Here is a 25006-nt window from a genome sequence, read left to right on the forward strand (position 1 = left end):
CTCGAGCTGGAACATCAGTTCTCGAGCTCAAGCTCAAGCCGAGCCTTTCTTAACGAGCTCGAGTTTGAGCCACCCTAGGCTCGAGCTAGGCTCGTTTACACCCCTATCGACCCGTGTTTTAAAATATTTCTAAATTTAATTTTATTTTTGAATAAAAAAATTTGAAGCCCAACAATCCTAGAAAGCCCACCAATTGTTTCACAAATGGCCCTATGTTTGGAATCCACCCAGCCTAATTAAGAGTCCAACATGCATGAGCCTAAGAGGCCCAACTCTAATTTAAGAATTTTAAATTTACTTTCAAATTTTTTATAAATAACCCAATTTTACTCACTACCAACTTTTTTTTTTTTTTTAAATTACATTTTAAATTATGTCAAAATTTTAACCAATTCTTATAAATTACCATCGTAAAAATAAATTCTTCAAACAAGTAAAAAAAAATTGATTTAAACATAACAAAATATAGATTATAAGTTACTTAAACGGTTACATTTACTATTTATTCTTTAAAGTAACATCCTGGTATAAGTGTTCGTTGTTGAACTAACGACCTGAATAATGCAAAATGGTCCATTTTTTCTCATCAAGTACTAGGAACAACAATAATTGGCCATAATTCAGAGCTAATAGCAACTACTCTCTTTTCACTGTTTGTTTCATTAAAGGAAACAATATAATAGTGTTGGCTTTTGTTGAACCAACGTTGCCTTTGTCTTCATGTTGCCCAGTCTCCTCGTACACAAAACAGTGTTGCCACTTTCCACGTGTCAGAAGCCCACGGCGGTGGCAAGAAAATGTGGAGCTGAGTTGGTATTTTATTGGGTTAGTTTAATTGAATTAAATAATTAATTAATTGCTGCCTTTAAATACCCACGTGCGGAAATTGAATTGATGTTTTTCTAACAACAATAATCGCAATGTCCGGTTCTTGTGTCACGAACGAACTGTCCTTCGGCCTTGCTTGCCTAACCTACTAAGCCAATGGTCCCAAAACATTAACTAGGGTTCTTAATAACTGAGGTTGACATCTGATCGGATGGTAAAAAAGATTGAGATTAATTTAAGTATTTCTTTATTTCATATAGTGCTAAAGAAATTATCACCGGATCTAATATTTAGTATGACCATATAATTCAAAAACGTCTAACGGTTAGAATGACATCAGAGTTAGTTATACTCAGCAAATCATGCGCTGATATATATGTATCAAAATGAATTATGGCAGGCACAAGAACGATGGACATGTGTATGTAATCGCCCTGGCCCATTTGTAATAGTATAAATATTACGTAGTATATTCGTAATAGGATAAAGGGGAGAGATTTGAATAAATCTCACTCTTAAGTGTTGAGAGCTCTAAGCTACTCAGAAGGTCCTCCGTTTTCTATGCATTGCTATATCGTTAATTAACAGTACGTTATACTAGTCGATAATTATGACTTTAACTTTTATTTGAAACATTAGTATTTGAATTATGTGTTATTGCATGTAGTTTAATTTCTATGTTCGTGTCGATCGATAAATATAATTATTGGCTAAATTGTTATGGTAAAACTTGAGAATTTACACTGCTAAAATTTGAATATATATATATATATATATATATATATATATATATATATATTGATCATAAATGTAATTAACCCCACACACACATAATGTGTACTAAAAATTAATTAGAGGGAGGGAGCACCACGTTAGGGATTGGTATTATGATGAGTTCTAGTGCCCAAAATTGAATCATATTTTACATACACTAAATCGTCCAATTCATCTTATTAAATGTGGATTAGTTAATTAATTTTGACGACTTTAATCTTTTGAAATGAATCGCATTATTACTATTCGTTGTATAATAACATTGTTAAAGGGCAACAAGTACTAATCTTTTAAGACACACCTTATTGTTATTGACTAAGTGACAATATTAATGAATGCATATGTACTATGGTGATATGATATGTTATATGAATCCCAAATTCAAACTATATATGTGTTTACATTTAAAGTGGAGAGAGTTACTTTTTTTGTAATGATATCATAGCCTTTTATAGGTAGCCAATTGGTAGATGGATGGAGTTTAATTTGGGGTATAGTTTGGTTGTAACTATATTTTTCAAATTACAAACAATTAAATAAAACATAACAACATTACAACAACACAAATCGTAGTCAAGAAAAACTGGATACCATATGGTCAAACTTCTAAAGAATTGAGTCCAAGACGAGAGCAGTTCATATAAATTACGAGACAGTTCGCACAAGTTTTGACCTTCTTATAAACACTGCAAAAAAGGAACAATTCAATGCATTTTCACAAATTAAATTAAAGTTACTAAAGAAATTGACAAGCTAAGGGGATGCATGCATGGATACATATAATTCCGTACGTTATGTCAATATTAGGCGTATAATTGACCATTTTTGATTTAATAAGGATGTGACAATTCATAGAACACACTATTACGTGTAGCATTCCATTTCTAAGACATCAAAACACAACATTCCAAGCTCGGAAGGAGTTTGATTTTTGTTGTGAATACATTTTTTATTGAGCTTATCGTACATATTTTTTATGGTGTAATTTATCATTTACTCCTTATTTATTATTTATGAATTGTAGAAACGGAATGTAAAATTTACACTCAGATAGTGATCTGATTATAAATTTCACTTTTCATTAAAAAAAAAAAAAAAAAAAAAACATTACAAATGCATCATATCAAATCATCGTATGCTCTTCGGGCGTTACAATAATGTTGTATATGGGGACCGTAGCTTAGAGGAATATAATTGATTGCAATAATTAATGAATTATGCATGTACAATTATTAATTGGCCCTCCCTATATCTACCATATACAGTCTGGAAAAAATTAAAACATAAAAAAAAAAATAAAAAAATCTTATGAAAACCTGCTGTCCAAGTACAAAGAGTTTACTTCACTTAAAAAAGATTTTGAAAATTTTGAGTTTGACTGAAATTTGAGATTGAATTTCTTTTTTTTTTTTTTTTAGTATATATAAAAACAAATCTTGATGGGGAATAGCTTTTATGCCGAGGAAACAAGTAGACAACCTCAATAAACATTGGACAATTATTAATTTGGCCTACCTAGCTATATGTTAGGGTCGAAAATATAATGAACCTTCATTACAACTAGCTTCCATGCAGGAGACAACTTACTCTATAACATGATTCATATAACAACGTTAATCCACACATTATATAATATTGTGGCCACCCTCTCTTAGAAATTAAATTATAGTAAATAATACCAAAAAAAAAAACACATTTCATCTCCGATGCGAAGTATATAATTATCAATTTTCGTCTTTTAATTATCTGCAATTGTAATAGAACTCAGGGATGGAAAATTTCACTTTGTAAATAATTGAAGAATGAAAAATTGTAATGCGTATAACTGATGAACGGAAAGGTAGTGTTGTTTTTATATAATTTATGGACGAAAAGTGCCACAGTCCCTTATAGAAGTAAAGTAGGAAAATGGAAAGAAAGAAAATACCATAGTTCATATTTCATAATTAAGTAGGGGTTAATAATATAATTAACATGAAATTAAAACTAAACAACATGCTGCATACTCGAGCTTAGGACTGCATGTTTTTTACTATGTTATTCAATTCTTAGCAGTAGCTAAAACTATGTAGGTAGTTGTTGGAGCTTGAAAATGGATAGAGAGATAGATCATGATTTCCAAGGTTCGTTAACTCCTATAACTAATAAATTAAAATCAGCCATGCGAGAAGAAGAATGAGCTTGCAGACGCCGCAGATGATCCCGCCCCCGTAGCATTCGACATGTAACCGTACGATCTCTGTCCGAAGCAGTCGATCGACATTCTCGGCGGTGACACGGCCACCGTCACCGACGGCGATGAATGCGCTCCGGAATCTGACGGTGACCCTGTATTACATACACACACATACATATGTAATCATAATTAATTAGATATGAGTGTGACTTGAACTGAATCTGAATTGCATATATAAATATAAGATAGATAAAAATTTAGAACAACCCAACTAAATTAGTCAGATTACGTTGTTCACTTGGTAATTACAAGGTTACAAGTCAACTTTCAGTCAGAACCTTCTTGATTTGAACTGATCAGCTATCTTGATTTGAGCTGATCAGCTATGAATAATGTAAACTGATTTTATCGACTAGTATCACAAATCAGGTTTAACTAGTGTACATTCTCCTGTATTGATTTGTGAAAAAAGAAAAAAAGATACACATGAATCTTGGTATATATTTAGCTTACTTGCAAGGCTGTCGGAGGAGGAATTTTGGGCATTATCAAGAAGATGAGTGTTGTTGAAGGCGGTTTCACGGTTTGGTTGTTGGGGGTTTTTCCGGCGGCGGCGGTTGTGGTCGGCCAAGCGGCGGCGGCAGCTCCGTTTGCCGTTATCGAATTCCGACAGGACGTGGAATCTGTTGGGTAATTAAGTAATTAATTAATTAATGAGATAACGGCTCCGTTAGTTAACACACAGTGAAACATAGAAGTAGGTAGTAGGAAACAGAAACGGAATGGTCAAATGTAGTCTTTTTATGCTGATCTAATAATGAAGAAGACGATGAGATGTTGAGATCAGACAAGAAATGGGAAACGCTGTTTTACTATAAGAAGGAAGGGATGAAACGGTACGGAGGGGATGAAACGGGGTATCGAATGCATGTGGGGGGACATAAATTTACGGACGGGAATGCCCTCGGGATCACCACGAGAATTGAAGAACCAATAATTGGGGTGGGAAGTGTACCCGAGGACATTCCCGTCATTTTCTAGAGAGTCTTTGTTAGCAGAATACCGAGTTTTTTACACACTTAGACAACCAACAAACCTGCTACACTGTTGACAGAAACGCTGAGTCAACCCGCCGGCGATGACGGTGGCGGCTTTGGAATGGAACTCGCACACCTTGTGGCGGCGGTGGTAGTGCTTGGCGTGGGTTAGGTCGGCGTTGCAGCCCTCGGCTTGGCATCTCGGGGTGTTGAACGAACCGGAGTCGACCGCCCTAGACCGGCGGTAAAGCCGGTTCACGAAATCATCTTCCGCCGCCGACGAGAAGTACGTCCGGCCGCCCAAGTTCAGCCCGAGGCCGGCGGCGGAGAAATCGGCGGCGGCGGCGGGCAGAGGCTCGCTCTTCGGGACCACCACGAACCCCGCCGGCCCGGCCGTCTCCAAGGACAGCAACGGCACCTGATGATGAGAACCATGCTGAAACGCGCCGCCGTACGCGCGTGGATCGTAGAGAGAGCACAAGTGAGCCGCGTTTTCCTGAGCCGCCGGCTCCCCGAACAGCTGCAAGTGGTCGGCTCCGGCAAAATGGGCGCTGGGGCCCACCAAACTCCCCCCCGCCCCCGCCCCGTCGTCGAACCCGGGCTGTTGCCCCCCGTACGGGTCGAAGAATTGGCGGTGGTTCTGGGCCGCCGCCGCCGCCGTTTCGTCCCCGGAAAACATCACCGTCGCCGATTGGTTCCCCCATTCATAATCCAACATTGCATCTCTTTCATTCATACGCACACCACAGTCTTGAACTCTTGATCCAGTAAAAAAGGAAAAAAAAAAAAAAGTTACAGTAATAAGAAAGAAAAAAGGGAAATCAGATCAATGGCTGGGAAGAAAAGGGGAGTTTGGATGCCGGAGAGGAAATCTCAAATCTGTCAGCTTTAAGAGAGGGAAGATTTTGTGGAGAAGAAAAGCTGCAACTTTTAAAGACTAGCTTTCACTCAACTCATAATTGAGCTAGATGGATTAGTGTGGAAACTCTCCATAATATATTACACTTACATCATTTTTTACCTAAATAACCACTCTATTAATTACCCCTTTTTTTACCTTGCCTGGTCAATTGGACATCAAAGTAAATACTAGCTTGTAATTAATTTCATTTTCAGTTTTTAAAGTCTTGTATATATGTTAGTTCAAAATATCTGTACCGTACCAGACATGTTACCATGTCAGGTTAATTGGGGAGGGGTTATTGTTCTTGATTATTATGGTCTATGGAGTGGAGTATATATTAGGATTTTGTAAATACATACATATATAGAGGTATATCAAAATATCAAAGTAATGTAACAAACAAAAAATAAGAAAAAAGACGACATAACACAAAAAGATAAATAGCGATCTAACTTGACCGGACTTAGACTCATCGACATCCAAACTAAAAACAGGTCTAATACTTTTGAGTGGATGATCGAGACAGTGTTACGTTCATGTGTACTTGCGGTATATTTTTCTCTTGAAACTTCTCTAATTCTTTAAAGCTTTTTATGGGAGTTTTTTTGAATTGATAATTATGTTGGACAATAAAATTTTATTTTTTTGTATATTTTAGAAAATATCATATTTTTGGTCGTTAACTTATAAGTGACTTTTTAGTCTCTAGATTCTTTTAGCTTCGAAAGAAAATTTTCAAAACTCTACTTTTGCAAATTCAAATTCAACATTTAAGCAACAATCTTCTTCCTACATATCCCCTCAATCTATTGTCATACATTCCCACATCAAGAAGCACTCAAATTTGTCCAGCGATGATATGGCAAAAATTATCAAACTTGTTCAAGATCTGTGGTCCCTTGAGTGATCATGTAAAGGAATATGTAGAAGATCGAAAGATTGATGCTTAACTAAACAAACTAATTAACATTATAAAATAAAGGGTTTTGAAATTTTTCATTAGGAGTTAATAGAATTAATCCAATTCAACCTTATTATTATTATTATTATTATTATTATTATTATTATTATTATTATTATTATGTGTCATTTATGAATTGGTATGGGAATCACATTGACTTTTTAACAAAAAGTAAGTGTACTACAAACAAGTGCGGGCATGCAGTATTGCATTCCATTCCTTGGGGTTGTTCATCAGTCCATGGAATGAGTAACAGCACAGATCAGATCATATCCAAATATGCAACCCTTCACTTGAGGCTTTTGCTCAGAAATTGGTTGTTTAGTACTTGTACTTTACCAGTGGCAAATCAGCTGCCTGCACAAAGTCAAAAATACAATCTCCATCTTTAATTTATGTGATCGTGTTAATTTTAGGGTACAAAATACAAATACCGTGCCTTCGATAAGTCAAACTGTTTTATATTTTTCGGGTTAGTAATATTTAGTTATTATTAAGTTTGAACCACAAATTTAATGGCTCATCATCGCTCCTACTTTGAAAACTGGTGGCCTCTCATTTCCCGTCATATCAAGTTACTGAAGTACAAAGAGTCAATATTGATCACACTGAAGGGATCGAGAGCCACTTCGTACCACTAAACCACAAGATTATTGGCTGTTATTTTACTCTTAGTTTCATTATTATTGTACTAAAAAAAAATCTTATATTAATACTTTGTCTGATTTTACTATTTTACCCTCGCTTCACATTTTGATCTTATCTTGATTAATTAAACTTTCATTATTAGAAAAATAAATAAATAAAAGCGGACAAGTTGCGTTTAAGGAGGCAATATAATGTTGGACCAAGATTTTACTGTTGAAGGAAAATATTGGTTCAAAGTACTGTACTATTGTGCATTATCAATTATGGAACACCTTCAAGTTCGTTCCCAGTAGTATGTACATGACTTTTGGTATTGGGACTAATCTATTTCTTTTCTTTCTTTATTTTTTGGGACTAATCTATTTCTTCTTCTTCTTCTTCTTTTAACTTACATTTTCTCGATTTTATTGAACTATACCATAAATCTCAATTTAAAAATGACACTTGTCAACGGAGTAGAAAAAGATAAAGTAGTAGAAAATGAAAGTATATATATAATTTGTTAAATCAAAATACAAAACAAAATGCCATAGAAGGCTGACACAGACGTTGACTCTTAACGTACGGGAAAACCTCTACTTGTTCACACATTTTTGGAGAGAATAATTATCTGTTGGGAGCTTCAGACTTGGCACAGCATTCACATGTGATGCAGATAATGTAACACTTGCACACTTGCACCACCATTGGTTTCTTCACTCTGTCTGATTGCCCAAAAGTCAAGTTGGTCTTTTTTTTCCTTCTCTGTGTCTTTTATTTTAAAAAGAATATATCGTATAAATGATAAGATGTCGTGAATTCTGTCAGTTTAATAAGATGTTCACTTAAAATTCATCCTACCTGATACAAACAAGATTACTATGGGAGAGTATTCTGACCCCTTTGATGCCTTACCCGACATGAAAATAGGCACACAACTAAGAGTTTTATCAGTTCTCAAGTCAAAACACGTGTCTTATTTCGCAAAGGGGGGTATCCAAGTCTTTGTTGATAACAAAAATTTAAAAGGAAAATGAATGAATGATTGATTCATTTATTTGTTTTGTATGTTTCTAAGCAACAAAAAGGGGGGGGGGGGCATGTATGTCATCACCAAGAACAGTGCCAAATTAATGAGGATTAATGATGAAATGATGAAGGAAAGTGGAAAAGGGCCATGTGATGAAGACAAGTGAAGAGGCTGTCTGTGGGTAAGGGCTAATGAATTTCAGGAAGCAATTCAATGGACAGGATTTTGTTTTGAGGTAGTAGATACACACATTATATGTAATCACAGTCAATACACAACCTTAGTTTTCTTCCCACTCACATGATGCATTAATGTAAAAGGATAGGAAGCCACCTAATACTATTCATAGCATACGTCTCCTTCTTGTCTCATAGCTAACATTCCAATATGCAGACAAAACAGACAACAAACCTTTTCCATTTCTTCTTCTCTTCTCTTTTGATGATGAATAATAATCATCCTCTGCAACTTAAAGAAGTTCCTGCATATTAGAGAATTAAAATTAAATTAAACTTCGGGTCTGAAAAGATGTGTGTAAGATAACGAGGTTGAGGTCGAGTCGAGGTCGGATAAGACAAAATGCATTTAAAAGAATTGATGCCATGTCAACATCTCATAACTTCAAATCTAAAAAAGATAGCTAAAATGACAGTGATAACACATAGAATGGATTTTTATGTTTGTTTTTGAATTCATTGATGCATGCATGCAGGGCCCTTAAACACACATCTTTCAAATGGAACTCAATCAATGTGTAAAATCCAAACCAAAATCATGTTCGCCGCACTGACAAACTTGCTCTGAAAAGGAAGAAACATGGTCCACATCCTAGGAAGAGACCACCTACATCCATCAAACAAATTGGCTGGTAATGCAATTAAGCAAATTAAGCCCCTTCTTCTCCTATGGGGGTGAAATGTCAACAAAAATACAAGGGAGATGTCTGCGTCATTGAAACGCTGGAATTGGAATATAGTCCAAGCAAAATTGTCAGGCTGTGGTACAAAGGTCATGTGAATCAACAAATAATTACGCACAGCTAATCACCACATCAAAATAAACCAGATGCCATAAACTTAATTGAATGGGGTTGCTGGGGGAAGAGAACCCTACCCACATGTAAAATTAACTAAAAATGGGATAAAATAAATGTTCTTTACGCGTCCATAAACATTTGTCACCAAGGGGTCAATAGACAATAGCATTCACTATTCAGCTTTTCTATTTGCAGAACAGAAGAGTAGTGTAATTCATACCGAAATTGCAGGGGAGAGGCCTACCTGCTTGCTCTTTCATGTGAACTGCAACCATATTCGAGTAATTCATTCTTAATCTTTGGCATTTTCAAGGAATGCAACACCAGCACATGCCTGCACATCCTCAGTTTGTTCAAAATGCTGATGACAGACAAAAAACCAAAAAGGCCAACACTGCATATCCGCAATGAGCCAACAAGTTGGAAAAATGGGTAGAAGCATCATTGAGGTCAGGACTACCATGAAAATATTCTCCTACTGCTGTTCTCGCAGATATATCATACTTTCACAATAGCTGTATTAAATAAGGAGAGTGCTGAGAAGGAAATTTCACAAAACTAAACACTTTGGCAACAAGGTAGACATTTACAGCAACAGAAGAAACAAAATGCCACCACACAGGGCATCCTTTCCTCAAAGAGTAATAGAAACACAAAAATACATCCACCGTGCTACATTCTTCCTAGATAGATCAAAAACACTAGTAATTTCCAAACGCACGTTCCAGCCAGCAGAAATAGCTAATCAACATCCACTGTGTTAATATCCTTTTGCACAATCTGCAACAACAGAATTCACTTTCACACCATTAATGCTGATAATATGGATTAACACAACTCCTAACATTAAAAAAGAAAATAATTGCAATTGGGCTTCTCATGCTCCATCCTAACTGGGAACAAAGAGAGTACATACATTTAAGGCAAAGCAGCTATAAAAAATATATCAGGACTAACATATAACTATAACTAAGAGTTTCTTTTCCAGAAGTTATATTAATAACTTGCAGCTTGTGTTAGTTTGCTAGCTAGTTTACAAGCAATGATCTTTATACACTTTACACTGGATGACTGGCAATTCTTTCATCATGCAAAACTAGAAGCAATCTTTTTAAGCTACTTGAACGGCAAAGCCTCCATTTCAAAAGTCAAAAGCAAGCTGTAAACTCTACAAAAATAAAATAAAATGAACATACTCATTCATAAAAATTTGGACTTGCTACAACTAATGAGTACAAAATTCCTAATTGCCTTCATGCCTTGCACTACACAGATACAGGGACATAAGTTAGGAACTAAAGTTAGACAAATGCCCAAATCATACCTTGGATATATACTCTTTCATTCTATTATTAATATCCTCATCTAGAGCTCTCTCAGCAAGCTCATAATGTATAACATTTCCTTCAGGGCCATTGACTTTCTCTTTATGCACATATCTGCACGGCACAAAGCGAAAGATGGGAAAGCTAGTCCAACTTAATCCAATCATTTTAGTTAATACCACTCTAACATAGCAATACTGACCTTTGCTGAACAAGGGCCTCCAATGTCTGTTTGAGGTTACCAAGGACAGGATGGCTTTCATCAGTTTCCATCAGACCCAACCGTCTCAAATGACGCCAAAGATCTTCTGCAGAACATTGACGATGACATTAATAAGCTTAATCACTGTAAATTAGGCACAGGCTAAAAGAAGTGCAGAACGAATGACCTGCATGAATGGATCACGTACCCTGTGTTATGTTGCCTCCGGCAAGATAAATAATACTCATGACCACAAATGTGAAACCAGTAACATGTGATTTGCTCTTATCCTCCACACACTCCTTGTAGGCTTTTGGAGGTAACTTACCGATGAGAATATATGATTTTGCATCAGCAGTGGCTGTCATGAATTGTATCTCCATAATTAGAATTAAAGAAGAACAATAAATGATCATAAACTCTCACAATTGACTTAAAAAATCAAAAGTGTTTTCAAGTATGATGCTTGTAGAACATTGCTTCCCTAGTTCCTAAAGAATCCAATAATGTATCAGTTTATATACTAATGAGCAAAAAAGCTTTAAACAAAACCGTTTTATTATTGTCTGAGGTTCAAAGTTTGCAAATTTAAAACAGGACATCAAGCAAACAGTTATAAATAGAAACCTTGCTGCGAGTAGCGATTGGTGGTGGACGAACGGGCGCGCTGAAGCTCCTTCATTTCGTAACCGAAGATTTCCTCGAGCTTCTTCCTAGCCTCATTGATAATAAAAGCAGGGAGATTCCTCTGCCGGTAGTTTTTGCCGGTGATCAATTGAGTCAAGTCCTCCCTCTTTATCGGACAGCCGGAGCTTTGCTCAGTCTTGAACAACACGTAGCGTATTACTTCTCCGACGAGCTTGTCCTTTTCCTGCCACACAAAATCTGTAAATACAAATACACAACCACAAGCTTATAGAAAAGGATTTGGAAGGGCGAAGCAAACCTCGACGGAGATGTCGAATTGAGCGAAATCCTCGAAGGAACCAGACATCTTCGACTGATAATTTAGCTTCAAAGTAGTTGGCTTGGCTTGTTTTCAACTCTGCGAGAGGCTTCAATTATGCATTGGAGCTTTTCTTCTGCAATGGATGACAAGAAAGGAAGTGTCAAGGGCTAGGTAGGGGAGTGGTACTGGTACGGTTTTCCGGGTCGAAATTAGGGCTTTTCCCGCCATCAATTCTACCCGCAATTATATTTATTTACATCTCGGGCCAAAATTTTATTTAATAACAATCATAAAAAAAAATAAAATTAAATAGACTCTTAAATTTTTCACAAAAGTTTAATTTGGTTCATAAAAGTTTAATTTGGTTCATAAACTTGCAAGAAGTACAATTAGACCTATCACCTCACTATTTTAATAACTCGTTAACCATTATCTTAGTAAGTTCTATTAAACGTCCTGTAGCCTTAAAGGCTTCTCAATATCATTAATATTTTTTAAAAATTATAAGTGGAAGCCTTTTGGAGAAAATTATATTTTCACCAAAATATCAATCTCAAACGCCACTAATGACAGTATTTAAGAGTCGAGCAATTTGGAGCAAATCATACCGCTAGTTCACCAAATACCTACTTTGACATTTTGATCATGATCAAAACATCAAAATTGACGAATCCGTCAATAACCAAACATGTCCATTATTTAAAATTATCATGTCATGACTATTTTTTTTTTATTGTTATTATTATTTTTTAAATCTTCATTCTTGTCTAAATCCTTATCTTACCCATCATCATTGAAGTAGACCTCTTAGCCACTTCAAAGAGAACAGAGAAGAACATGGGAGGAGGAGCCTTGTTGCCACCGCTAGCCCGAGCAGTCGGAGGCCACAGCCACCCTGCTGACATCATCACGCCACCGCTGCCGTCACGCACCGTCGCCAACTTCCAGTCCCGTCAGCCCATACCCTCCATATCTACTGCATCCCCTGATGCTGGGCCGTCTCGTCCCTTGGACTCCATCTTTGGGCCTCTGCCATCAAGAACAGAGCTCGAAAAAGCCATGTCCGATCTCCGGTGGTAAAATTATAGCTTTAAATCAATTGAAATTTTGTGGGATTTCAATACATCAAATTAAGTTCTTGGTCTGTGTCTGTTTGCTCAATTCAGTTGCTGTAAATGAAGTATAGAAACCAAATTGGATCGAATTGAATCCTAAGTTGCAGAAACCTCAAACTAATCTCATAATTTCAATTCCATGGTTCTGGGCTCTGATCATTTTGCTGCTTCTTCAGTTTTATGCAAGAGATTTCTGCAGCTAGACGAGAGTTGAGCTGGCTTTGCTCTGATCATTCAAGAACAGTGCAGTCTTCTGGATTTGGAAGACTTTGTGATGCCTTTCATATGCTGCAAACAGAACCATCTGTTCAGGTACTACTGTTGCTGCTGTATGTACACCTTGACAATTTAGGGAATCGAAGAATGTGATCCGCCTAAGCTGATAGTTGGATATGCTCAACACGCCCCCTCAAGTGTGAGGCAGCTTGTGGTTGGCTCAAATTGGAGCATGTGCTCATCTAAACTAAAAGTAGTTGGATTGAACATTTATGTTTATATATTATATGCTCAACACATAAAACTAAATGAACCAATTACCAGAAATTATAGTTCAATCCTCGCCTCGTTTGTTTGTAGTTTGTACCTGGCTTAGTTCTTGAATTGGAGCATAATAGGAAAGGGGCATATGTTCTTGCTTTTTACTTTGTTTCTCTATATATCTGAGATGGACTTAGTCAGTTGTTACTTGCTTGTAGAAAATGGTTCTCTCCATAGCTTGTGATAAAGCCGTTTGGGATGCCATTCTGAACAACCCAGCAGTTCAAGATTTGCAAGGCTTGTTGTCTGCAGGTTTACACGAGACTATGTCAATTCTATTACTTGTTTGATTCTCCTTGTTTCGTTGTTTGGTTTAACTTTAGTTAGTGGCATAAACCACATAATATTCCAAAGGACGAAGGGATTGATGTTGAAATTTATATTATTTATTGTTATTTTTCGTTCTTACAGCTAAAGATGAAGAGGAATCTCTGAGCTCTTCACCTGAAAAGCTCGACATTGTTGCTGTCATGATGAAATGGATAATGGACATATTAGAGCTGATTCAGAAACTCGGGGCCCTAGCAGGCCTGATTTTTCAACCGGATGAGGATAAAGCCATGCAGACTTCTGAACTCTCGGGTGTTTTGGAGGAAAAGATACGATCTTCGTTCCTTCTTTCCATTGTTCTGCTATTGATAGTTGTTGCCACTAGAATCCATGAACATTGATCAACATTCATAGACAAAGTAGCAACATAGCAACATAGCAGACATCTCTCCTTTGTTATATCCATATGAACCGTGTTTCTTGTACTAATGAAGTGTGAGTGTTCCTATGATTATAAACACACTTGTCTTCACAACACATAGGATTCGCCATATGATATAATCAATCATGGGAGTTGAATATTGCGTTCTTGCTCTTACCTGGATTTAGCATCTCTTACGGGTTTTGTTTGTTATCTTGCCTTGCGCTCCATTTTGTGATTCTTGTGAACAATTGAGAATAATGGGTAGGTAGATTATTCATGGAAACTTACAATGATTTGACCGTATGTTACATTTTTCTTTTCTGTATAACCTGCCACTACAAGAGTAATTTGGATTTAGCTGAGGTCGCATATGCAAAGTCTAACTCTTACTCGAGAAAGACCTGGCCTGGTCGACTTGTGTTACATTTTGGCATATCCAATGATTAGCTATTCATTCATGGTTTCTATGAAATTTTACAATTTGTTAGTTGCTACTTGCTAGGTGCCCAAAAGCCATGGAACCCAAGAGGGAAATTCAAGTGCCTTGGAACTTCAGCTCTTGCCACCATTGCCTTACTTTTCCCAATCTGCTTTGCATCCAACACCACCAGATAGCACCTCTGTGTTGCCACTGCATACTGCAAATTTACAATTACGACATCGTTATAGTCCACCAAATGATACAACACTTAAGCCAAGACTCTAACTCTACCACAAAACCTAACTCATGAGTCGAGGTTTGGGCCCAGTTTAAGTACCACTCCACAATCTGCTGTGAAGCTGATGTGGGTTCGTATCAGATGCGAAACCTAACTCATGAGTGGAGGTTTGAGCCCAGTTTAAGTACCAGTCCACAATCTGTTGTGAAGCTGATGTGGGTTCGTATCATATGCGAAGAAGAATTGACACTCACCTCAACAACAAGAAGATACCCATCATCTTCATCATGTTTTGTTCCTTTGGGGACAAAAACTGGTTCACCAATGAATCTTCTTCTCCCTGCAGACCAGGTGTGGGTGGACTTATCTGCAGTGTTTAGCTTGACCACTGTGTCAAATGGGAAATGCGGCAGTGCTTGGCGTGAACCGGAAGAAGTTGCAGCATAAACACATGAACTCTTCCTGCCGGAATAGTCTGGATGAATGGCTGGGAAATCTGCTGCTTTGCCCCATTCATTCAACTCATTCACTGCAACATTCTGGGAATCCCCATTTCTATCCAATCTTATTGACACCTACATTAATACAACAAAACCAAATAAATAACAAGAATTTATACAACATTATGCTGTGCACGGGATATTCTTTATTAAGTTGTGTATGGAGAAATGTGAATATCAACTACCAATAGCTGGTTAGCTATGGGCAACCTGGACTGGTTTTACTTAATTCCTTGTGATCCTTCGTCGATTAGGGTCACAAGGTGAACTTCAACAACCAATAGCTAGTTAGCTATGGGCAACCTGGCTGGTTTTACTTTCTTATGATCCTTCGTCGATTAGGGTCACAAGGTGAATTTCACCTAGTACGCACTTTTAGATGGCGCGAATTTTCTAGTAAATCAAGGAGTGTAATATGGTGGTTAGAAATGATGATAACCTGGACTAGGTGAGGCAATAGTTTATCTTCACCTTCTCCCCTATTCATCATTGCAGGGTCTAGCTTTCCACTTTGCCAATCATATCCTGCCAAAGAAAATCGATCAGAGGTTTAATAAATAAATAAATGCAAAACAAAACAAAAAGTGACATATATTCACAATATTTTGAATTTCTTACCAAACATTTTCTGGAAATTGAACCATTGATAAGAACAGCCAGAAGCCTGGATTTGAATCTCAACATTGCCACTCTCATCTCTGTCCTCAAATGCATTCCCAACATGCAATACCCACATCTGCGATGGAGCTTCTATGGGTATTTTCCAGTCTCTTTGGACAACATTATCCGTTTCACTTCGGGGAAACCGAGGTAGCAGATAAATAGGAGATGTTTGCTTGCTTGGATTCACTGATAATGCAGATATCATCGGAGACAGCCCACATACCGCCGTCATTGATCCTGCACTTCATACACTACATCAGAACCTGTACTGATTCGTATCATAAAAATTTTCTTAAATAAACGAGGTTAAGTGTATTATAAAATTAAAATTCTCTTATATAAACGTGGTTAAATCATAAAAAGACAAAAAGAAATTACCGGGAACATCGAGTTTGATGCGATTACCGAACAAGATGTAATTGGAATCAGTGAAGGCCCAGTCATGGATCATAAGGTGATCTGGGATGTTGAATTCTTGTTGGTGTAACAGCTTGAAGTTGGCATCAAGTTCTGGGAAGACGACAAAGTCCAGGTGAACAATAAAGACAAACACGAATATAATATTTCCTCGTATGTATATTCCTTAATCTAACCAAAATTAATCGTAAAAAAACATTATTTTAAAATTTAAATCACATTCACATCGTTGTTAACACGGCAAGCTAGCTAGCTAAGCTATAATATACTAAACATGCATTATGTTAAATTACTTTAAGTCTGTCCCGGCCCCCTCGAAGTTATCACAATAACATATTTTTTAATGATGATGATAATAATAAGAAAAAAATATTACTGTCAGTAATGAGTTTTATTCAACTTACACTCTGCGAGTGATTTTTTAAGGGAAAACAAGAATTACTAACCGTAGAATGTAAAATTACTGCGTGGTAGTAACATGTCTTCTGCATTGCATGACGCGATGAGAAGTCTGTTTCTACGAGCATCAATCTTGTAATGAGACAAAAATCGCTTGGGAGGCATCTTAAAGACACCTGAGATGGAAAAGTATAATTACATTAATTTTTAATGATTTTTAAAATATGAAAAATGATATAATAATAATAATGATTAGATTTTATAATATGGACGTACCATAAAGTATTGGCTTCAAGATTTGTGCAGCCACGTCCCAGAAATCAGCGGTAAATTTTCCGGTTTCTAAATCCGACGGAGCAGACGTGGATTCATGGCCGCCGGCGATGAGTTTGAACTTTCCGACGGTGTCAAGACTGCCGGAGTCAATCTCGTAGGGATCGCCACCTTCCCAGAGACAAAAAAGCCGCCCGCCCCAATGTAAAACGCTAGTGTTTGCGACATTCTTCATGACCTTAGTATTTCCGACCATATTCTCGCCTTTCAGAACCGAAAACGGTCCACGGTGAGTGAACCGCCACTGGCCGGTCTCCGGGTCACGCTCCTCCGCCTGCGCCTCCGTCTCAATGTACCTCGCCATGAACGTGACTTTTCCGGTCTCCCCGTCGATCCCAAACGTCCGGAGATACCCGTGGCCGTCGAGCGGGTGCACGGTGGACCCGTGGTCGTCCGTGAAGAGGCCCGGCCCGGTGAGATAATACGTCCCGGAGGGGAAGTCGGCCGGTATCGCGCCCTCCACGACCCGCAGGGCCACCGGTTCAGCGGCCTCGGACCGCTGGGACACGAATAGAAACTGGTAGTCCCAGTAAGCGGTCACTCTGTCGTCCAATAACTCCGGGCTGGCTAAAATCTCCGGCGTCGGTGGTGTGATAGTGGTGGTGGGGATTGAGATGGCTCTTGACACGTGGCGGCTGGGGAACGACACCTGGCTCGTCGTCGCCGCCGCTTGCGGCAGCTTCACCGCCGGCGGGAACTTTGGTGGCGTAGTGATATTATGGCAAGCTTTGGCCAGCATTTTGAATTTGCATATAAGAAGAGAGTGTTGTAACTATAATATAAACTTAGTGATATACGATATGATGCAAAGCAATGCATATATATATTGGGCTAGCTTATTGTTTAATATTTTTTTTTTGTTGTTTTTTATTCTTTTTTTTTTAATTTAACAAACAAGCATCCAATGTAGTGAAAAAGAGGTTGAAATAGAGAACTCACAAGTTTAAATCTCACTCCAAGCAGATTTGTCTGCATGGGCAGTTCAGTTGGGTGGGTCATAAGAGTGAAGTTTGGAAAGAAATACCAGGAATTCAGCTGAGTGCTCTGTAGGGCTCGGGCGTGGGGGCCTCGGGGTTAATTCGGGATGTAACCTTTTGGGAAGAAAAAATGCAATGAATAAATAATTAGTTGTAATTGTATAATTTTAAATGTTATGATTTTGATTATAAAAAAAAATAAAAAAGAAAAGAAAAGAAAAGAGGTTAAGAGTATGCATGGTGGGACTATCTTGCCATTATAATTTATAATTGAGATTTTACATGAACACTAACGTAGATTTGGAGAGGGTGGTGGGCCTATGAAGCCTCAAAACATTTTAAAGTTGTTGGGCAATAAACATTCAATTACAAATTCACAACTATGAATTGATATAAAGGAAGTTGTTGATTTAATGTATAAGATTTTATATGCTCTATATGTTATATTACTCTTTTTCCCAATTAAAATGATGAGTTCCATAATATACTCACTTATTACAAATACAAAGATTTATTATTATTTTTATATTTTTACATTCTACACTGAAATCATGCACTACACGTTACGGCTCCAACTCTTTTCATCTAAACAATGTTTTTTTTTTGTGACGATGAAAACATGTAACTACTACCAGGAGTGTGCACTAGACAAACTATGCTCATATGTATATTAAATCACACTAACAACATCTTTTGACAATAAAAAGATATTTCATTACACAAAAATTTATCTTTTTTCTATAAATGATAGTGCTCCTATTTATAGTTGTACGATAAATCAAGAGTTTTGATATATTCAAACATTTTTTTTTATATTATCTAATTAAACAAGTTAGATAATATCAATATTATCCAAAATATATTGAAATATATTACTCGTTCTGTCCCATTTTATGGTCATATCCAGTATTCGTTGGTCAAACCAATTATTTCTACTTTGTTTATTCTTTGTAGTATTTTTTATTTATTTATTTTTATATTTGATTTTTTTTTGTTTAATAGTAATTTTAGTGTAGTTTTTAAATATATAAAATTTTGTGTACTAATACTAAACTTAATATTATGAAAAATTGGATTAATTTGTATATGCCATGGTTGGTTTTGTACTCAAAAATTGATCAAGTCTTATTTAAGAGAATTCTCGAAATAATAATAATAATAATAATAATAATAATAAAAAATTATTATAATATATATGTTGACTTATAACTGCGCTTACATATGCTCATTAACGATTTGATGCAGGTTGGGGTGTACTGACGTTGACTTCTATTAAGGTTCAACTGTAACTTTGACGTTAATTAGTTGGTACGTTAAAAATGATAGTAATTATGATAAATAGTTTCACTATTTATTTATCTTTATTTGTGGCAAAGACCTTGTGGTCTAGTGTCCCGTTTACACTCTTACATGGATGATGAGAGTGGAGGCAACTGCGTAGCTATGAACAGATATTACATTGTAACAGAGTCAGTAATACTCAAAAAAAAAATTATCTTTATTTATAAAAGGCGAAATCTCTCGCTCGATATCCCATCATAACATGATAGTAGAGGAGTAAATTATAGTAATTCGACAGTCTCTTAAGCGGGAGGATATTTTTGTGGGCAAGAATTTCGGGAGAATCCGGTCGGATTCCTGCAAGTGATGATTCCCCTGGGCCGGCTTCTATGTCTCACGAAGCGAATGCAAGTGGACTGTTAAACGGACGGAGAAAGACTCGGTGAATTTACCAAAAAAAAAAAAGTACTTTATATTCTTTACATATAATCTATCACTTAAGTACCAATTGAGTTGTCCGTGTGATCATGCCGACATTGTTTGTTTGTCCTGGCTGTACTTTTCACTGTTGTCCGTTAATGCCAACTTGGCCAAAAACCTCTTAGGTGTAAACAACAATCATGACAGGGTGGAACAGAGCGGCCGTGGTTTTGTTGACGTTATTTCCTAGTATTAATTAAGGAGAATTAGTGCACTATAATGAAGAGCAATTAGTGGATAATCATGTCATTAATTCGATACCAAAGATTGTTGTCGGGATGATTCTATGAGCATAATGACAAAAAGGGGTCCACACTCCCTGCCCCATGGCCGTCTAATATGGAATCTCTTGATGTGCCTTTTCAACTCTGCCATCATGGATGCCCCTATGAATCGGACAATTAGTATTTTAATTATTTGTTATAGGAATAAGCGTTAAATAGGCCATCGAACTACACACGAAATTACAATTAGGCCATCGAACTAAAAAATAATGTAATTGGGTCCCTAAACTACACAAATTCATGCAAATTAACCCAAATTAACTTGTTGACTTGATCTTCCGGTTACCAACTTTAAAAATAATATTTTAAAATAATTTTAAATAAAATAATTAATTAAAATTAAATTTAAGAAAAAAAAAAGGAACTGCGGCAGGATCTATTCCTTTTTATAGAAAAAATTAATTAATTATTTTATTTAAAAATTATTTTTAAATATTATTTTTAAAGTTGGTAACCGGAAGATCAAGTCACTTTGGGTTAATTTACATGAATTTGTGTAGTCCAGGGACCCAATTGCATTGTTTTTGAGTTCGATGGCCTAATTACAATTTCGTGTGCAGTTCGGTGGCCTATTTGACCATTATTCCTTTGTTTTTTGAAGATAAACGTAGCTATTCCATTAATTCATAACATAAAACGTTTACATCAATTATCAATGAAATGGTAAACCATTCCTTACAGTTAGACATAGAAACAACTTTTCTAACTATGCTATAGAAAACTTGAATCGCAAACTGTTTCATAACTATGAAGCTATGTTCGTTCAGGGAGCTTAAAGCTTCTTAAAAAATCTAGGTCTTCGTCATCATTCTTTTTTGCTCGCCCAGGATAAGATCAACACTTGTCGAAACCAAACTAAACGATTTATGCTAATGAAAATGAAAAGCTCGTGAAAGTAACGAGAGGAAAAATGCTCGTGAAACTAACGAGAGGAAAACACAATATTAGAGAAAAAAAAAAGTGGTAAAGTCAAAGTAGGGTTGGGAGTTCAAGACTACCAACATAAACCCCAATACCTGCCTACTATTATTTTATTCAAAGGGAGAGAAAACGAAAGAAGAAGATCTGTGGCGGTGGTCGGAGGCGGACGGAACTGCGACGGTGGTCGGGGCAGAAGAAGAGCGAGAGCAAACATGGAAGGTGACCAAAACCGCCGGCTCAAATCTCCATTAGAGCTCTGGCCGGAGGGCGGCGGTGGAAGCCGAAGTTGAGCAGCAGGGAAAGGCTTTTGTTTTAGAGAGAAAAGGGAGGTAGCATTAGGGTTTCGTTTTTAGGTATTTTCATTCTTCCATTATTCCTTTGTTATAAGTGCATGTTGTGAATTCATGATTCTTTTAAAATGATTTGTTTGAGATTTTTATTCGATGCTTAATCAAAATTAGCTAACTTATTCATACAATGATTTCTCTTATATAACGTTTGCATCACTTATTATTCTAATAGAGTAGGACAGTCAAATTAATTAAATAATTAGAATGAGGTATTGACCCATACTTAACTAGTTGTGACAATTGCCCAATCGACATATATAATGTTGTAGAACTACTAACATGGGTTTTTATAGCTATTATATTTGAGAGGTAATACAGGACATGACCAATTGATCACCTGATCATGATAGTCAATAAGAAGACACCATACTATCGAATCTCTAGGGCTCAACCTCCTAGTTTCATTGTTTTTCAGGTCTTGTAGTGCTAGTTTAATTTGTATTGAATCGATAATAAATTAAATACTCTTTGCGCAGTGCAAACACAAACATTTACTCTGATTCAATTTACTTTATCACGTCCAGCTTTCTCTCTCTCGGTAACGAGAAAAACCCATAACAATAACTCACAAGTATACATTGGATAAACTTCAATTCTGTATAATAGGCCACAAAATAGGTAAATTACACTAGAAAAATCTTGTCCAACAGGCTAAACCAAAATAGTTTTTTATAATACATACAATAATCATGTTTCACCTACTTAATCAGTCAAACCCTCTCCAATGAGGCATTTGCAATCTTCAATTAGGATACAAACCCCTACTTCATCTTCCACTCCCTCCTATAAAGCCTTATATGACCCGTTTGAAATTCAACCTCCTATAAAGCCTTCTAGGACCAATTTGAAATTCAATTCCACTACTAGCTTAGGTAGCTTATTTTACCCCCTATTCTAAGCACTTTATTCTATAAAATTAATTAATAATATGACACTTGTCTTAATTTAAAAAAAAAATATTGAAAAATCCCATATCATAATTCATAATTAAGATATCACAATAATTTAGAATGTTGTGTGTCAACGGAAGCATGATGGTTGTGTGGTGGAAAGAGCAGCAGTAATATTAAAATACATAGGATTTTTCCAAATTGGGTTAGGGATTTTGACCAAATGGGTCGTGTCAATGATGTTCCAATTGTGTGGATCTTGCCATGGTGGTGGGACCCTTCCTTAGGCTTCCAAGAGCTACCACGTTGGAAACAAGGTGCATTTTGTTGTCACAACTTGCTCTCCTTCAATTCTTTGCTCACTTTAAGTCACCACCATGCAACTATTACTTTACTCACACTTCCATTTCCTCAATAATCTTTGAATTGTGTGTAAAAATAGAATTGAAAATGTTCTTGTTAAGGCTTTGTTCTAGTATAAGTGAATTGTCATGTGCTTGTGTTAGTTTTTGATGATATGGAAAAAATTTACTCGAAGATAAGCAGGTGTTCCTCGACCTCGAAATAATTGATTTTTAAATACAAATCAAGATAGATGTGGTGTTCTTGCTAAAATATGGTTCTTATATTGGTATTCCTGCATGTGCTTGACCTGGTCGTGTTAGAATATATGAATTCAATGGGTAACTCAAGTGGTAAGTGAGCTCGATCTCTTTGTAGGAAAGAATTTTGGGAGAATCCTTAAGCTAGCTCTCGTGCCTCTCGAAACAAACGTGGGTGAATCCGGACCATTAAACGAACTGAGAAAGACCCAATGAATTAAAAAAAAAAAAAAAAAAAAAAAGCATTGCATATATATATACACGAATGGGCACCATAAATATTGGGCCCAATCTGCCTTGCCCATGTTCGGGCCTGGGTTTCTCCTTATGGAATATACAAGAAGATCAAACATAAATCTCCTTAAACGCCCCGAACAAACGTTTGGTTCCTCACCTCCGACCACCTTGAAACCTCGTCATCATCGGAATAAACGACTGCCACCAAACACTGACCACAAAATGCATCACACATAATTTTACATTTTTGAACACTTTGTGCTGTATTATGCGCATCTAATGGTGAGTGACCGCATGATTGCACAAAAGCACTATCCGCGTGAAAACTTGACCTTATATATCCATGCTTCAAAAGCTATTGTCGAGGGTCTAGAATATAATTATTGTACAAGAATGTTACAAGTTTAGTAACATTTTTTGTATAATTTGTGGTCAAGATATTAGTTATTACACCTGAGATGAGTTAAGTTTACACGTGCATATTTTTAGATAGTGATTATATATAAGATTTCGCAAAAATCATGTAATTATAGATATAGCACGTGGAGTTAAACTCACTTATAGTAGCTAGAGAAATTATGTATTTATATCGTGAATTCATCTAGCTAGCTAAGCTAGAAATAGTACATACTACCATAAAAACGGCTCATCGAGCTGGAATCCGGCATTGTTTCCGGCGAGCGGCGACGGTGAAATCTGGCCGTACTCATCGTCCATGAGGGAAAGATCCGGTAGGTCGAAAACTGTGTCATCGTCGACATTGGTTGTCGGAAAATGTTGTTGGGTGTTCTCGGCGGCTCTCATCGGCTGGGCTCCGTCGTCCGCCGACGGGAATGTGGTGGCGGCTGCCCTGGCGGCGGCGGCTTGGATGTCCTTGGGGGAAGTGGAAGCCGGGCGGGGGAGGTGGTGAGCCAAGTGAGGGAAGTTGAGCGAAGCCGAGTGGCCCTTGATGGCTAAAGCCGCGACGTCGTGGGCGCGAGCCGCCATTTCCGCCGTGGGATACGTCCCCAGCCATATTCTCGACTTCTTTTTAGGCTCTCGAATTTCGGACACCCATTTTCCCCAAATTCTCTTTCGCACCCCGCTATAACTCGGATATTTCAAATCGGCCCCTGAATTTTTCCTTCTTTTCTCCTTTTCGTCCCCACCCTTGCCCTCTTTAACTCTCTTCAAGCTCTTCTTAGGAAAGGTGGCGGCCGCCGGAGAATTTGAACCGTCGGAATTTGCAGAGGAGGAGGTGGCGGAGGAGCACGGCGGAGTTGTGATGGCATGTTCTTCTTCCATGGCTGTCTTAGCTTAGCTTGTAGCTATATATAAAATTAAAGAAGGTGAATGGTTGCAGTTTGGTTGAGGCTTATTATAGGGGCTATAGAGCTTCTATGGATCTATGATTCTTCACAAAATTAGAGGAGGATATTTGCACAAGGTGTCCTTATTTGGACTATTCTTTATATTATTCTAAGGTGAAAAATATGAAATTTGCCCAATTTAATTTCCAACTTGATGCGAAAATTCAATTTTTTTTAATACAACTTACCCTATTACATTGCAGTATCTGTTATGCACAAAGAATTAATTTCGCCTCCACTGAGGCGATCTAATGACCTCCCATATGGAAAAATAATTACATGTCATCTGAGCACAATGTGCTTTGCTGATGTAAAAATTCTTATTTGCATGTGTAAAAAAATGTATTTTTGTGTAAATTTGCTAGGACATAAGTATTATATTATTAAATTTACATACAGAGAAAATAATGTTTTTTTGTCCTTATATTTGTATACAATAGTAAATTCAATCCTTTAATTATTGATGAGA

General features: G+C 36.9%; 5 protein-coding genes across 7 annotated transcripts; 1 reads left to right on the forward strand and 4 right to left on the reverse strand.

Moving 5' to 3' along the window:
• Positions 1–3513: 3513 nt before the first annotated feature.
• LOC116033954 (squamosa promoter-binding-like protein 8) lies at positions 3514–5796 on the reverse strand. Its single transcript, XM_031276513.1, has 3 exons — positions 4875–5796; positions 4292–4461; positions 3514–3930 (listed from the first exon to the last, which is right to left on the reverse strand). Exons 1-3 carry the CDS (start codon positions 5549–5551, stop codon positions 3758–3760), a joined length of 1020 nt encoding a protein of 339 aa, XP_031132373.1. The 5' UTR covers positions 5552–5796; the 3' UTR covers positions 3514–3757.
• A 2958-nt stretch (positions 5797–8754) lies between these two features.
• LOC116033953 (melanoma-associated antigen F1) lies at positions 8755–12066 on the reverse strand. 2 transcript variants are annotated; one of them, XM_031276512.1, is made up of 8 exons: positions 11847–12066; positions 11528–11771; positions 11109–11261; positions 10901–11006; positions 10698–10812; positions 9834–10153; positions 9618–9707; positions 8755–8818 (listed from the first exon to the last, which is right to left on the reverse strand). In XM_031276512.1, the coding sequence occupies exons 1-6, from the start codon at positions 11892–11894 to the stop codon at positions 10115–10117; spliced, it is 705 nt and encodes a 234-aa protein (XP_031132372.1). In that variant the 5' UTR covers positions 11895–12066; the 3' UTR covers positions 8755–8818; positions 9618–9707; positions 9834–10114. The 2 variants fall into 2 exon arrangements, with proteins under 2 accessions (XP_031132372.1, XP_031132371.1); XM_031276511.1 differs by having other exon boundaries at positions 9618–10153.
• A 565-nt stretch (positions 12067–12631) lies between these two features.
• Positions 12632–14375, forward strand: LOC116033945. Of its 2 annotated transcripts, none has more exons than XM_031276501.1 (4): positions 12632–12922; positions 13141–13276; positions 13660–13753; positions 13913–14375. In XM_031276501.1, the coding sequence occupies exons 1-4, from the start codon at positions 12687–12689 to the stop codon at positions 14170–14172; spliced, it is 726 nt and encodes a 241-aa protein (XP_031132361.1). In that variant the 5' UTR covers positions 12632–12686; the 3' UTR covers positions 14173–14375. The 2 variants fall into 2 exon arrangements, with proteins under 2 accessions (XP_031132361.1, XP_031132360.1); XM_031276500.1 differs by having other exon boundaries at positions 12634–12925.
• Positions 14376–14473: 98 nt separating this feature from the next.
• LOC116033944 (carotenoid cleavage dioxygenase 7, chloroplastic) lies at positions 14474–17910 on the reverse strand. Its single transcript, XM_031276499.1, has 7 exons — positions 17110–17910; positions 16881–17009; positions 16396–16527; positions 15973–16254; positions 15794–15879; positions 15109–15429; positions 14474–14833 (listed from the first exon to the last, which is right to left on the reverse strand). Exons 1-7 carry the CDS (start codon positions 17903–17905, stop codon positions 14687–14689), a joined length of 1893 nt encoding a protein of 630 aa, XP_031132359.1. The 5' UTR covers positions 17906–17910; the 3' UTR covers positions 14474–14686.
• A 5786-nt stretch (positions 17911–23696) lies between these two features.
• Positions 23697–24518, reverse strand: LOC115997379 (ethylene-responsive transcription factor ERF039-like). Its single transcript, XM_031236923.1, has one exon. The coding sequence runs from the start codon at positions 24470–24472 to the stop codon at positions 23819–23821; it is 654 nt and encodes a 217-aa protein (XP_031092783.1). The 5' UTR covers positions 24473–24518; the 3' UTR covers positions 23697–23818.
• Positions 24519–25006: the final 488 nt, after the last annotated feature.

The sequence above is a fragment of the Ipomoea triloba genome, chromosome 11 (genome assembly GCF_003576645.1).
Source record: "Ipomoea triloba cultivar NCNSP0323 chromosome 11, ASM357664v1".
Taxonomy (NCBI): Eukaryota; Viridiplantae; Streptophyta; class Magnoliopsida; order Solanales; family Convolvulaceae; genus Ipomoea; species Ipomoea triloba.

Bases quoted from the DNA above. Each gene is read 5' to 3' on its own strand.
- LOC116033954 (XM_031276513.1), bottom strand. From the start codon at position 5,551: ATGAATGAAAGAGATGCAATGTTGGATTATGAATGGGGGAACCAATCG. The intron at 4,462-4,874 runs GTTTGTTGGTTG...ATTACCCAACAG, and splicing joins TTCTGTCAACAGTGTAGCAG to ATTCCACGTCCTGTCGGAAT. The intron at 3,931-4,291 runs GTAAGCTAAATA...TATGTAATACAG, and splicing joins CTCCTCCGACAGCCTTGCAA to GGTCACCGTCAGATTCCGGA.
- LOC116033953 (XM_031276512.1), bottom strand. From the start codon at position 11,894: ATGTCTGGTTCCTTCGAGGATTTCGCTCAATTCGACATCTCCGTCGAG. The intron at 11,007-11,108 runs GTACGTGATCCA...AATGTTCTGCAG, and splicing joins CGGAGGCAACATAACACAGG to AAGATCTTTGGCGTCATTTG. The intron at 10,813-10,900 runs GTCAGTATTGCT...TGTGCCGTGCAG, and splicing joins GAGGCCCTTGTTCAGCAAAG to ATATGTGCATAAAGAGAAAG.
- LOC116033945 (XM_031276500.1), top strand. From the start codon at position 12,687: ATGGGAGGAGGAGCCTTGTTGCCACCGCTAGCCCGAGCAGTCGGAGGC. The intron at 12,926-13,140 runs GTAAAATTATAG...CTGCTTCTTCAG, and splicing joins GCCATGTCCGATCTCCGGTG to TTTTATGCAAGAGATTTCTG. The intron at 13,277-13,659 runs GTACTACTGTTG...ACTTGCTTGTAG, and splicing joins AAACAGAACCATCTGTTCAG to AAAATGGTTCTCTCCATAGC.
- LOC116033944 (XM_031276499.1), bottom strand. From the start codon at position 17,905: ATGCTGGCCAAAGCTTGCCATAATATCACTACGCCACCAAAGTTCCCG. The intron at 17,010-17,109 runs GTACGTCCATAT...TTTCCATCTCAG, and splicing joins CTTGAAGCCAATACTTTATG to GTGTCTTTAAGATGCCTCCC. The intron at 15,430-15,793 runs GTTATCATCATT...GTATTAATGTAG, and splicing joins TATTGCCTCACCTAGTCCAG to GTGTCAATAAGATTGGATAG.
- LOC115997379 (XM_031236923.1), bottom strand. From the start codon at position 24,472: ATGGAAGAAGAACATGCCATCACAACTCCGCCGTGCTCCTCCGCCACC.